A 14116-nucleotide genomic window follows, 5' to 3' on the forward strand; every position below is an offset into this window, starting at 1 on the left:
GGAATTTAAAGCAAACTTTTGAAATGAAAAAAAAGGGGGAAAAAGCTAATTGGGCACGTTTTCACCAACTGGGCTGCAACGAATGAACTAGGCGACACCAATTGTAGTTTCCTCTGAAGTTGCCGGTGTATGCTTTGTCATGCATGGCTGTAAAAAACAGTGTAGAAGAAGTAGAGATTGCATACAGGACACTTAACCAGTGGTTTGTCAAGTGCCAAGATGCAAAACAGCTTCTCCTGAGTCAGAATATTAAAGGTGATATTTTTCTGCCCGTCTTCATCAGAACAACAGCCATAGAGGTCAACTGTGAACGCAGATTTTTTCCCCCTGCTTGCCTCCAGACTCTAGCTCTTTTTGTCATGTACAGTCATGAGTGGTATTAATCTTCTCAATCTGATCCTCGCAAAGATTCAAATAAACAAATAATCCTATTTTTAGGGATGTAAAAGGTTATTTCAGCCCTAAAGCATCTGAACTCTGTTTTTGGTGTATTGATTTTCAGAGAAACAAACAAACAAAAACAAGCTTTGAGTCAACAGAGTTAAGAAAATCAGTGTTTACTACCAGAAATTTAGGAGCATAAATCCACCAGGTGATGTTATAAATAAGCATTATATTATTACATTCTGTACATACGTCATTCTGCTAAATCTACAGTGTTTCTTCAGTGCAGTGGGAAGGAAAGAAATGTCTGCTCACAATCTACTCAAGACAAATCATCTAAAAAAACAAACAGATACTATTATGTGTATAAAACTGCCATCATTTTTTATAAAGATTACATTCAAATTTAACCAGTGTCTTTTGTCATAAAAAATAAACTTTTTTTAGAGTTCAGTCCAACATAAAAAGTAGATGAAGCGTTCCGTTTGTTTTCAGGGTCGAGTCACACAAAATGAAATGTCAACAGTTATATGAAATAAGGTCGGTGGCAGGAGTGACATCTGGATATAAACATGTAAATCCCAATGATAATTTACATTTCAATAAAAAACATCTGATAGAAGCTGAGCAGTGACTTCAGTGAAAGTCCACTGATGGTCACTGTTTCATGTGTTTGGATGGTTTAGACCATCAAACTCAGCTTTTAGCAACAAGTTCAAGGAAGACAGAAATATTGTGATTTCGTCATCTTATTTGATCTCCACCTCTCAGTTATTACCTGTTGAACTCACTGTAAAATTTGTTTGCTGGCTTCTACAACAGCTGAAGGATACCGAAACTATCTCGCCTGTTACTGAAGCACCTTTGCTGCCACTATGAGACACCATGTACTGCAGATGAGATCTCGAAGAGGCTGCACTGATGGATTTCTTGGACGGCGTCACGATCTTTGCCTTATCAAACTCAAGTTATCTGAATTTATTCTTCATGTGTGGCGTTTCTCCTGATTTAAAATGGGTGGTTTTGTTCACGGAATAAATATAATCTGTTCAAAGATCAAATCTTTTAAAATAGACACTTATAAATAGACAAAATTTCAGCACTTTGGACTTTCTTTTAGAAGACAATCGCTTCTTTCGGTAAAATACATTTTTAGTTTTTAGACAGGTTTTTCACGTGTTTCAGTGATAAAAAGGTGGCTTGTGTTTCTCAGCGCGTTCCTCGAAAAATGCCCTTCGTCTTTTTCCGAGTACGTCTCTATCAGGTGGGCGGTGGACCGTTGGTGTAGCGTAACATGGGGTAGAAGGACCGGGCGAAGTTGTTGGTTCCGGTGCAGCCGGGCTCGCTCTCTGACAGGGGGATCAGACAGGGCAGGAGCAGGAGGAACAGAAAGAGGAGGTGGAGGGGGAAGGCGGCGCGAAGGACCCGGTAGAAGAAGGAGCGAGGGGGCGACGAGTCCCTCTTCTCTCTGCACAGCACAAAAGACACGTGGACATTAAATTGATATGCTGTTACGCAATAAAGGCGTCAGTCGTTAAGGTAAGTGCACTGTTCTGTAAATAAATACAACTTTTCATCTACAAATCACAATTTAAAACAACAAATTGTAATGTATTTATACAGTAGTGATGTCTTTCTGTGTACCTTTGAGTAGAGGAGCCTTTCTTTGAATTTGTGGCTTCCTGAGAAGTTTCCGCAGTAGCACCTTGGTCTTGGACGCCTGATGCAGATTCACCACCCTGAATTAAAGACAAAAGAGAGGAAACTCTTATTTTCGCATTCAGAACCTTACGAAGGCCCTGAGCTTTCTAAACTGAAATCTAAATTATTTTCCCTCCTGTGCTGACTAGCGTATTAGTGACAAAAACCTTTTTTCCTTATTTAATTAAAGAAGCCTCTTAGATGAGAAGTGAAACAAGAAACTGAAAAAAGTGCAGTTGCCTACGATTTATCACCTAGAATTTTCTTAATTGTTTTTTCATTTTTTTTCTCTCCGCTTCATACATGAAAGAAAAGCACATCATTCCCTCTGCAGTCTTACCAGACGACGTTGCAGGCTGCTGAGGTCCGTCTCCACCTCTTGCAGCAGCAGCTTCAGTTTGCTTCCCGTCACGTGGAGTTTCTCCTGGGCCTCTTCGCTCTCGTCGGCCTCCTCCTCGGGCTGGAGCTGAGACCACAGAGCCTGGAGGGAGGCCTGCTGAGTCTGCCTGCCCTGCAGCTCCTCCTGCAGACTCTGCAAAACACAAACATTTAGAGTCGGTACATCCCAGCGGGAGAGTGAATACTCGACAATGCGGGATTCATTCTGCTTACTGCGAGTGTGTGGCGGTGTTGTTGGAGGGCTCTGACAGGTATGTCTGGGTGATGGATGTCCACTGCAAAGCGTCTGCTCTCTGCGTGGGCCAGCCACAGCAGCAGGGAGTGGAGGGTTTCATGGAACTCCTGTATGGAGGGTAGAGATTAGCTCTTACAGTACTGATGCCGAACAGAACTGGCAGAATTTTGACTCTGCTTTACTACCACTTTACACCAAAATTAGCGTGTTTAAGCACAACTAAATAGACGTTTGACTTTTTCACATTGCCAGGAGACGAGTTTGCCCTTTTTTTCCCCCCTTGTGTGTCACGTTTGTCATCACGAATCCACCAGGATAACGGGAAACAGTCTCAATTAGACACGTTGTTACATCTCGCTTCTTATCTCTGTTGATGGTTGCACATGGCCAGTACCAATCAGGCAGCTGACAAGCACAGAAGCCTCTAACAAAAACAATCCACCCTCTGTTGTACTTCATTAGAAAACACACAGAACGACAGTGATGGCATGGTAAGGGCAAAAGAGTTTCAACTTGAAAATATCAGTCTCTGATTCAAAACACCACAAGACTTGAGGCTGCATTTTTTAATAGTCTCCTATGAATACTTGGCACTTCTTCTCACCTGGCAGCGCAGCAGCGTCTTCCTCAGACTGGCGTCCCACTGCTGGAGGCCTGTACACGCTCGGCTCCAGTCTCGGTTCATAGCCGCCAGTCTGTCCTGTGTTTCTGGAGCTTCCTTAGCTCGCAGGTTCACAGACAGCATGATGGACTTGTAGCGGGTAAACATCTTCTGCATCTCCTGCAAGAGAAGATCCATGAATACAAACACAAACACTGAATACTTTCCATCAGATCTGTTGTATTTTCCTTAAACGTCACCTTTAGTTCTTTGGCTTTGGCTGCCATGTCCTCAATACTAGCTGACGGGTCAGACTGCTGGAGGTTCTCGAGCGCCGGCATCACGTTTTCTAACCAGGAAGTGATGTCGTCGAGGTCCGACGTGAGTTCCTGAGGGCTGGCGTGCAGGTCGCTCCTGGACTGAGCCTGGAGCAGCTCCCAGCGTTCAATCACAGCTGAAAGAGCCACATTTGATGGTGGATTTAGTTTGTATTTTATGTCACAAGAGCTGTTAGATGCACACTGACGATAAGTATGAGTCATGTGTCCTGTGGATGCAGATGTAAGGGCTGGTGTGCACATAGCAGCATCTCTGTTGAATTGTTCCCAATGGAGGAGCGAGTGTGTGCGGCAGCAGACGGCCACCCAGAGAAAAGGTGCGTCTTTTTTCTAGTCTAGGACACTCAAAAGAAAACATCTTTAGTGTTTCTGTTGCCTTGCTTTCTGTGTCGTGGTTAAAAACATGTTTACCGACTGGCCTCAGGTGCTCGTTTTTGTCTTCATCCACATGATCTGCAGCCTGAGCTAATGCTTACAGATTAATATCACTACCTCATGGCGTCATTTGTAAAAAAATATTAAACACCAACTTCAGACGTCCACTGGATTTTATTCTTTTAACCAGATTAAGATCTGCACTTTTCTGTCACCTTCAAATTGGAGTTATGCTATGAGGGTTTCTCACCAGACTGTTTGTCCGACGCAGTGAGTCCCGTCAGGCCGAGCTCCTCCGGCTGCTCCTCATCATCCAGGATCAGCGAGACTCTTTTAATGTCCTCGATGCTGCCGCTGCACTGAGACATGAGACGCAACTGGAGGTACAACAGACACAGTTAGTAGCTGCACACAGGTTTGTATGAAACAGCAGCTCTGATTTTGTTTCTGTTTAGACATCACTGGTATTAACTTTTTAATTATTTTAAACGTACATAGCGTTCCTGTTTCAGAGGGGTGCTGGTGAGGGTGGGTGGAGCCTCGGGGTGGCCCTCTGAGTCCAGCTGGAGAGATTGTGTTTCTGCGTCTGCCTGTGATCGCCATCTTGGAGACTCATGTACGGCCAAAGACCTGCTGGAAGCTGAAACACAAAACCACAGGTATATTAATAATAATTTGGGTTTACTGTATCAATAACCATGCTCTCCTCTTCGAAACCTCTGGTTGTGAAGGTTCACTGGAGGGACTTTTTTCAGTTTTGCCAATTTCTGCTTTATTATATCTGTCTAATGAAATTATGACTCACCAACTGATGCCGGGATACGGCATGTGGTACAAATTTACTATAATAAACACAATTATATCCTCAAGGAAAACAAGGACATTGAGACGATAACAAGCTGTAAAATTTTACGATACTGAATACCAGCCAGAACTTGGCAAAAATAAAGCAGAGTAAAGATGCCGCCCAAGCGCAAATAGCCTCACCCCAGGAAATTGTAGAGCTTGTGATCTGTGCGGTAATTAACACCAATTTTCATTCGCAGCTGGAAAGAAAGATTACTGCACAACACCCAGACAGAGACAGCTGTAAACTTCTAAACCAGTTCACAACATTATTAAACAATGAGGGCAGCAACTTTTAATGAGGCCATGTTACGATTCCTCAGTTAAAATCACAAAAAGTTTGGTTTTTGTTGTCCTCTGCAGTAAAACAGTGTCTCAGATTTCCCACAAAATGCAACCAGGCCGGTGCTGAAGAAAGTCTTGATACTTTTAGAGTTAAAATTAAAGGTAGCGAAGGCGATTCTGTCAATCTTAGTCGATTGTTGAGTCTCTTGTTGGGGTCGAATACCAACCCCAAAGCATCGCTATTTGACGACCAGGGAATGAGACTCAACAATCAACTAACTTTCTTCAGAATTACCTTCCCTACCTTTAACATAGCGAAACAGATTGGACAGGAGAAAAAACAGGAGGTTCGGTGGAGAAAGACACAGGTAACAAAAACACGCACAATTCTGTACATGTGGAAAAATAAATCAAAATGATCTACAGTGTGTTCAATTACATTTAATTTAAGTTGAATTAGTGACAAGTTTTTATCGAAAATTAGACCAGTAAAGTGCCCTTTGCAGAGTTCAGCTTTTGCACACCATAAGATCGACATGTGCGTAGGAGAAGACCGAAGGCTGACAAAATCAGGAAAAAGAGTGTATTGACAACAACGTTTCGGTACTTAGATCTTCATCAGGTTATTCGAGGTCTAAGTACTGAAACGTTGTTGTCAATAAACTTAATTGCAAGTGAAGTGGACAGTGTGCGGGAGTCTTTTTCCTACGTAAAGTACCATTTAAAAAAAAAAACCATCTCACAACATGAAATTGAAACATCGGACCCGTTCTTGGAGATATTTGTCCTTTCATGACATCCTACCCATGAGCCAGTTGTGTGCTTTTCCAACATTCAGACCACAGTGTGTGGGAAGAAAAAGCAGAAAGTGTTTGCTTTGGCCTTTAGTAGATTTTCCAAATCACACATACAGGAAGAGTCAGAGCAGCAGCAGCAAGTGATGCATGAGCCATTGGAGACTGAGCTGTGAGTGAATTTATTATGGTAAAGATGTTCTTCTGCCTACCCAGTGAGGAGGCTCGTAGGGCCTCCGGGGCTTCGACAAATTCCTCCTGCAACTCAGACAACTCCACCTCTGTGAGGAGAGACAGGTCAGACCAGAGGTGTATGATGGCTATGACTGTGTGTGTGAAATGGACGTTATGTGTTGTCCTTTTTCTAAGCTTCTACATACTGTGTGCTAAATCTCATTAAATTTCATGTTTATCACTTTAATTTTGGTGTGAATCCCAGTACAACTGCAGAAAACCTTTCCCAGAAAGCCAAGAACATTTTAAGGGACTTCGCTTTTATGACCTTGTGACATTTAAAACCTTTATTTCAATAAAAACCACGAAAAATGACTGAAGAATGAATCTAGGCGATGATGTGAATCTACCTGACAGTGCACTGAAGTAGGTCCTCTCCTCCTCATCTTCCTCCTCTTCCTCTTCGTCATCCTCATGTGATGATGACCCTCCCACGTCCACAGTGTGGTCCCACTCCAGCGGCAGGGAGTCCGGTGTCTCCCGGCCTGATTGCTCCAGCGGAGCGGCCAGCAGGTGGGTGGGTGTGGCCGGAAGGCTTCCTTGGCTCCGCCCCAGCCACGGTCTGCATATCAGCTCCAAGCTGGACTCCAAGGAAAAGGTGGTGCCAGAGAGCTCCGGCTCTTCTTTGATCATCTGGGAAGAAATAACAAGTAATCAGCAAGACGAAGTCCTGTTCTCCTCGATCCAAAATACCGACGCAAGGACCATTCTTGAATCTTTGCACTGGCTCTAACAAGATTTTGCTGTCCAGACTCCTACTAGTGACACAGCTACAGGACCACCATGGAAACTGATCTATCATGTTTCGGTATCGTCACAGCTTTTCGATATTTCAATCGAACCCATGTTTTTCTAAACCTAATCAAGTATGTTTGTTGGCTAAATACTAACCAAATGGCAACAACTGAAGCAAAAACAGAAAAGACATTATATATACAGTTAACTTAATGTTATAATGAACAGTATAATAATATGTTCCAACCCTGGTCTTGACAATGGCTTACTCAAGATGCAGACTTTGTCATATTTCTGTAATTAGAAGCGATGGTTCTGAAGCAACATTATTATGATGTTTCAGGAACAACAGCAACACAAGACGCAATGTTATCACATCACAACAAGATGACTGTTCAGTTGCAATGATGGTTCTGGCTGGAACGACATCAGTTATGAACACGAACATGTCATAAAAACAGAAATCAGGATCCCTGATAAATTCACGTAGCAAAGTCATTTGTGAAATGTGACTTTGCTACATTTACCACCGGATGTGCATGTAAGCACTGCTCACTTTAACAATAGTGGCCCCTCACTTTTATTGGCGAGCATCTTTTAACCATCTTTACAACCTGCTGCTTTAAGTTTTTATTCTCCTCGTTGTTTCACTGTTTTGTTGGTTTATCATGAGCTCTATGTTCACATTATTTACATTATTTCATTTTTTTACTCAGTTTGTTTAAGCACTTTGTAACTCTGTTTCCCTTCCAATCAAATAATGTCAGTGGTACTGTGATGTTTTTTTCCTTGGATGTTGACGGTGAATGTCCTCAATTTGGGGCACTGAAAACCACTCATCCTCATCTAGAAGGGCTAATTTTGGATTACAGCACAAACCAAAGTTATTATGAAGTTAACATCAGAAATTGAATTCAGTTTAGGCTAAAACGTCTGCATGTCAGTGGATTGGCAAAGATAGGATCCAGCCGACAACTTGTATAAATGTAATAACGTCTGTGTAATTTGTTTTAAATATATAAATCGAGTTATGAATTGAAGAATGGTTGTAGTGTATGCGTGTGCTCCGGCTCACCGGAGGCTGGCTGAGGCGCTGGTGGAAGCGGACCAGTCTGCTGAAGACCTCCTGGCAGTATGAGTGCAGCTCCTCCAGCTCGTCCTCGATCAGAGCTGCGTCCTGCGGTGAGCTCTTCTGGATCAGACCCTCTCCAAACACTATCAGTCCATCAATGCGCTCTGTGTTCAGGGTGATCTCCTTCTGGAAACTCTGCGGGAACAAAAGACTCAGTCAGGAAATCGTATGAATGTTGACTACCAAAAGGACAGTGTCCATGGTGAATGAACCATATCAGAAACCGTCCTTGAAAATTAGCCACTGTTGAGGCTCTGGCTGCAGCTTTCAACCATGTTAACACGCAGTTTCTCTAAAAGCTGAACAATTTGAGCACAAAGTGAACTTTTAGTCATGATAAAAAAAAAGACGCAGAGGCTTAAAAGGAGGCACTTTGTTCAGAAAATTAAACTGAGGAGAGCAGTTCGCTCCCTGTGCTGTCGCCATACAACAGTCAGCTGTGTCTGTGTGTGTGTGTGTGTGTGTGTGAGTGTCTGTGCGTTCAGTGGGTCCTCACATTGAGCTGCTGTATCTTGTGATGGACGTCGCTCTCTGAAAAGTGTTCGACGTTGGTGAGCTGCAGGTCCAGCTCGGTCAGCCACACCAGCATGCTCTCCCTGGTGCCCTCAAAGTCCTCCCTCTGGGTGGTGAAATACTGAGAGGGAGGTGGAGGAAAGAGATGACGAGTAAATATCTCTACGTATATTTATTAGATAGCAGGCAAGATGTATTCTAAAAAGCAGCGCTGTGTGCCGCTCTCTGTCCTGTCCTGTACCTTGAGTCTGCGGAGGATGGCAGCCACTCTGCGGTGCAGGGTGTCCCAGCGCCGGTTGCCTTCGTGGACCATGGCTTTGAGCTGGCTGGCTCGGTCAGTGCGGTTCTCCCTGGCAAGGCGGCGGTACTGGTTGTTGACAAGTTCCAGCTGGGTCAGCCGCTCATGGACCTGCCTTTGGAAACCCTAAAAAGAGCAAAAAAAAAAAAAAAAGAGATGATTATGTCTCTAAATATTGTAGCTAGTCTTTGTGGACAGACGGCGCGTTTATTCCACAACATCCTTCTCATAACATCAAATACAACTGTGATAAAATAATCAGCAGATTACTTCAAATTGAAAATAATTGTTTTGGCCGTAATGTCAAATAAACTCAGCTTGGTTTACACTCATGTATCTTAAATTTTTTGCTGGTAACAGAAAATTGGAATAGGGTACAGCCTGTAACAAACAAGTGAACAGAACGCAGCGACATCAAGGCGGTTCAGTCTGCAGACCTCCTATTCACACAACTGACCTCGAACTTCTTGAGCTCCTCCTTGGCGACGGTATAAAGGACGTCTGCAGAGTTCGGGTTGGCAGCGGTGCGCTCGGCCATCTTGAGCCAATCTTCAAACCGCGAGTAGTCATCGAGGAACTTGCACCAGAGTCTCCACGTCTCCTCGATCCTACAAGGAAACATCATGCCGGAGTTACAGTCTGCTGTGGAGGCTGTTCTATGGCTTTTCTGATCAATAATTGAAGAATATATGAATATATGTAAACCTTGCCTGGAACTTTATTGAGTTTTTAAAATGTAAAGTAAAAATAAGTTCCTAATCAAAATTTTCTATTTCCATTTAAATGATTGATTTGACTAGAAATTAACTTAATGGATCATGACTCTTGACTGCAGAGGGATACAGTTTATTGTTTATATACTGTATACTGTAGCCTATTACAAACTACAGAATATGTTTATGGATGTTATACCAGTACCAATAGTAATAGACAAAGAACCCAAAAATGTTAAGTTGTCCAGTTGAGTAACACCTTTAAAACTTGGATGGACTGATTTTGGTACGCATTGATCTGACTGATTTATTTGTTCAGTACGTGTGTGTTTTTAGTTCCTACCTGAGCCTCCTGTCCAGAGCCATGGCACAGATGGTCCTCCAGCGCTGGTCCAGGCTGTGGCTGGTCTCCTGCAGGGAATCGCTCTCCGCCTCAGTGCCACCAGCAGCATCTTCGTCCCGCAGCAAAACATCGCACAGACTGAGCACTGACGCTACGCCCTCCGTGTGCTGCTCGATGTCCCTCTGCAGCTCCTGGACGCACACGAGCACAGACATCGCATCAGTCCATGCCAGTGAAACCATGTGTTAAAACATCAGCCCGCTGACGCACAGAGGACAGCGGCTCCCACCACCACTCCCAAAATTAAACAAAGGACAGATATGAATTATTAATCATAAAGAGAGACAAAGAGTGAGAGGGAGTGATGGTGAACCAGAAAAACTAAATTATGAAATTAAAACAACACAAACAATACGGTGAAGACAAAGACACAACACAACTAGAACAATGTCACAAAATAGAAATAGGAGGGAAGAACAAGGAAACAAAAAACGAAGACAAAAACAAGGAAGACATTGGTTGTGTGTGTTTTGGGCTACCTGCTGCTCCGCCAGCCTCCTCTGGATCTCCTGGTGGTGACAGACGCTGTAGGTGATGGGTCTGGACAGCTCGGCCTCCATGCGACAAAGCCACGAGCGGAGGTTACTCATGTTCTTATCCAGCTGCTGCACCGTCACCAGAGTCTCCTTCAGCTTCTTCACCCTAAACACACACACACACAGAGCCACACACACAGTTTAATAACTTGAAGGATCCATATTTCAATCCATATTTAAATAAGCTATTGTGACTGTGTGCAACATATGTATTTTTCTTTTTGTTACATGGATTAACAATATCTAACTAAGTGGTTCTCAACCCTTTTCAGTTTGTGACCATTTAAGATGAAATAATGTCTACTTTCAATTCACTTTCAACAGTTGCATATGTCTATGGGTTGTTGGACATTTTTTTCATATGTTCTCATTTTTCATACGTATGTTTCTTGGCTCACTGTTGTTCGGGACCACCATTTGCGTCCCGTTTCAACCAACAAATGTGAATTTGGGAAAATTGAAAGACAAAAAAAAAAAAAAAATCCTGTAACAAAACATTTCTTCTTGTACATGTATTACAAATACATATGTTTAAACAAAATAAATGAATCACAAAGAAAGACAAGAATTGCAGAAAGAATGACTGAAAAAGACAAAAAATAAAACAGCAAAAACAAAAAAGGAAAAAGACAGAAAGGAAGACAGCAAGAGAAAGAAAGCGGGAGAGAGTGAAAGATGAAGAAAAATGTATGAAGACAGAAAAAAAGACAAAAAAGAGGGAAAAGAAGGAAACGGACAGAAAAAAGGAAGACTGAAGAACAGAAAGAAAGTCAAAGGGAGCTCAAAGAGAACAGAATAAACAGCTTAGCTATTCACTAACCTACAACATTCTCAGGTATCTTATACTAAAACTTCCAGTCACCATGACAACTGACCCCCCTCGTGAGTGAACACACACACACGCACAGCGCGCCACACTGACTGGAGTCATAGCAACGCTTGGGACAATACGAGCTCTCTTCTGCGGCTGAATTAAAAGCCTGAAGTGTGCCCCGTTTGGGAGTTTGAGTTAATTTCCCCATTTGATCCTTCCTCTCCTGCCGAGGTCCAGCAGGGCCTGTCGGGGGGCGAGAGGGAGACGCTCTCCACCAAAATAATAAGCACTAAAAACAGCTGTGAGTGTAAGTGGCAGGCCGAAGAATGCATGAAAGGGTCCCGACAGATGCCGGACATTGGGAAGACTTTGGATAAGTAGAGTGTGTGAATGTGTGAGAGCCCTTTAAGATCTTTTCCGATCCGGTTTGAGCTGTTGTTATTTTGAATGGTTCTTTCTTCTTCAAGTGGTTAGTTTAGATTTAGGAGCAGAATTGCAATGAAGTTTAAGTTCATGTACCATCTTTGAAAAAATTATGTTTTCTTATCTTTTTTAAGCTTTAAAGTTTTCACTTCTTTTGTTGAATGAACAAGAGCATAAATCTACAGCCACGCTAATGGATCTGAGGCTGTACTTAAAGTTGCTGTAAATGTTATTTTCTTATTAAAATGAGCTCTATATTCCAACAGTAATCACAATGTTTGGTAAGTAACCCTCGTCCCTCCTCCTCCTGCAGTAAAAGTTAGCAGGAAAGTTAGCTAAAATGACAACAACGCTTACAGCAGCTTTAAGCAGAGTGGTGATCTGCGCAAAATGCAAACGTTGGTATGCTAACATGCCTACAGTGAAACTTTGCAGGTAATATTTACCAGATTCACAATCTTAGTGTGCTAATGAGCTAATGATGTGCAGCTGAGGTTGGGGAATGGGAACTTGATTACTTACTGCAGGAATTTGGTCATAAACCACAGTATGTGTCAAACCAGCCTTGTTGGAGATGTGATGCTACTATCACTGCTAAAAAGGTTTTGTAGAGTGACACATTTATTTCTCCTAATAAGGTATCAGAAAAAGTAATGATTTGCTCTTTCTACTGAAATAATAGTTTTTCTTGTTCAGCCTAAAGGGACTGCAACTTGCATTTTGTTGAATAACCCTGAGTTGTAAAATGACAAATACATGAACTTTGAACATTGAAACTCTGGTATCACATTGTCACTATCCATAAAACAATATCAAGTCCTGAAGATAAGTAAATGTATCGACCAAAAGTATTATCAAATACTATGTTGATAATTGGAATCAACTACAAATCATTCATCTTGATCAGATATTTAAATATTCAGATTCAAGATCAATTTGTCATTATACAACACAATTTTCTTTTTCTTTTACATATATATGTTTTTTACACGGCAGTTTGTGTTACGAAAACATTAAAAAAATCATGCACCGAGGGAATTAAATAATGAATTGAAAAATGTGTTATGGCTAGTATTTGTTCCAAACCTCAGGTGCTAGATTAACACCAGTAAGAACATCTAACTGATTCCAAAACCTTGTCAAAGTCCAGGAGTGATGTACAGTGTATAGTCAGTGGACTATTGTGTGTGTAGTTTATGTGGCCTCATGTTTATGTCCGTGTAATGAAGACATAATAGAGTGAGTGTAAATTCTGTCCAGAAAATGCTCTTCCCCCTCTGCAGAAACAACCATCCTAGTCAACTAAATTGTCTCTCTCTCTCTTTCACTGCCTCTCTACCTCTGACAGCCTAACAAAGACCAGCAGCTTCATGCGGAGGCCCAACAAAGACACAAAACCCGGGCAGGGGTCCCCGATGAGGAAAAGGACAAGAGTAGAATGGGTGGAGAAAACGGAGCAGAAAAGGGCCGGAGGATAAGTGAGGATGTATGGTCGGAGGATGAATTTAACAAAGTACAGCTGACCACAGGAGGCCTTAAAGTTACTCAGAGACTATAAACTCCAACTGACATTTACTCCTGTTGCTGTACTGATGCAGCTCTTTACTGTATATGTGCTTTTAATGCCATTAACTAGTAACCAGGCTGGCTACATCCATTATAGAATACACTTCTTATGTTAAGCCTACTCATTAATTGCATTGTGTCAAACTATTGGGTATCCTAGCCGATAAACTAAAAGAATAGTTTTTCTTTTTTTAGTTTTCATCATTTCAACATGTACTGAACTTATTATCTACAGCCCAGAGTGACCACATCTTGCCTGCATGGGATCAAGCCCCCTGAATCTTTGAGGGGACCTCACTCTGAGAATTAATGCATGCCGACAGACCCAGCCTCTCCCCACATTAACCCACCCGCCCTCCCTCATGTTGTCCCACTCTGACGCACTAGAACAGGGCTGGGGGAGTCAGTGTGGACAAGGGGACATATGGTACTGTCTGAGACTTAAGCACAGCTTTTTTTTCGTGGTGGTGGTATCGGGTGGGGTCGGCGGAGTGTGCAGGTCTAGGAGTCTGTATCTCCGGCTCTTCTACAGGACTCTCCATCTGTCTGAGGAGGAGGGGGTGTCGGGGGCAGTAACAGTTTAATATCACAGGGGCTTAACCTACAGTCTGTACATTAGAGGACATATTCCTGACAGCTGCAGAGCACGACTAGCACAACAGCAGGTGGATGGATTCACATTAGAGCCATTGTTTAATTACAGGCTCCCAGTTCAAACCCATTCAGTCCTTAATGATGCTCTTTAAATGTAGAGTGGCTTTGCTGTGAAAGGTGCTCGCTGAGAAGGCTAA

The 14116-nt window shown here is 42.6% G+C and overlaps 1 protein-coding gene across 12 annotated transcripts in view; it reads right to left on the reverse strand.

Moving 5' to 3' along the window:
• Positions 1-540: 540 nt before the first annotated feature.
• syne2a (spectrin repeat containing, nuclear envelope 2a) overlaps positions 541-14116 on the reverse strand; it is an 82076-nt gene continuing 68500 nt past the window's right edge. For 11 of the 12 annotated variants that reach the window (XM_084378339.1, XM_084378345.1, XM_084378337.1 and 8 more), the window contains 16 exons: positions 10466-10628; positions 9927-10117; positions 9328-9478; positions 8814-8996; positions 8556-8693; positions 8003-8194; positions 6543-6825; positions 6171-6239; positions 4528-4673; positions 4284-4410; positions 3581-3774; positions 3324-3500; positions 2698-2826; positions 2426-2617; positions 2029-2123; positions 541-1852 (listed from right to left, as the gene is read on the reverse strand). In XM_084378339.1, coding sequence (XP_084234465.1) covers positions 1645-1852; positions 2029-2123; positions 2426-2617; positions 2698-2826; positions 3324-3500; positions 3581-3774; positions 4284-4410; positions 4528-4673; positions 6171-6239; positions 6543-6825; positions 8003-8194; positions 8556-8693; positions 8814-8996; positions 9328-9478; positions 9927-10117; positions 10466-10628 — 2638 coding nt within the window. In that variant the 3' untranslated portion in view covers positions 541-1644. The remainder of the gene's footprint in view (positions 1853-2028; positions 2124-2425; positions 2618-2697; positions 2827-3323; positions 3501-3580; positions 3775-4283; positions 4411-4527; positions 4674-6170; positions 6240-6542; positions 6826-8002; positions 8195-8555; positions 8694-8813; positions 8997-9327; positions 9479-9926; positions 10118-10465; positions 10629-14116) is intronic. The other variant, XM_084378344.1, reaches the window with a different exon arrangement.

The sequence above is a fragment of the Pagrus pagrus genome (genome assembly GCF_965226575.1).
Source record: "Pagrus pagrus genome assembly, chromosome: 16".
Taxonomy (NCBI): domain Eukaryota; kingdom Metazoa; phylum Chordata; class Actinopteri; order Spariformes; family Sparidae; genus Pagrus; species Pagrus pagrus.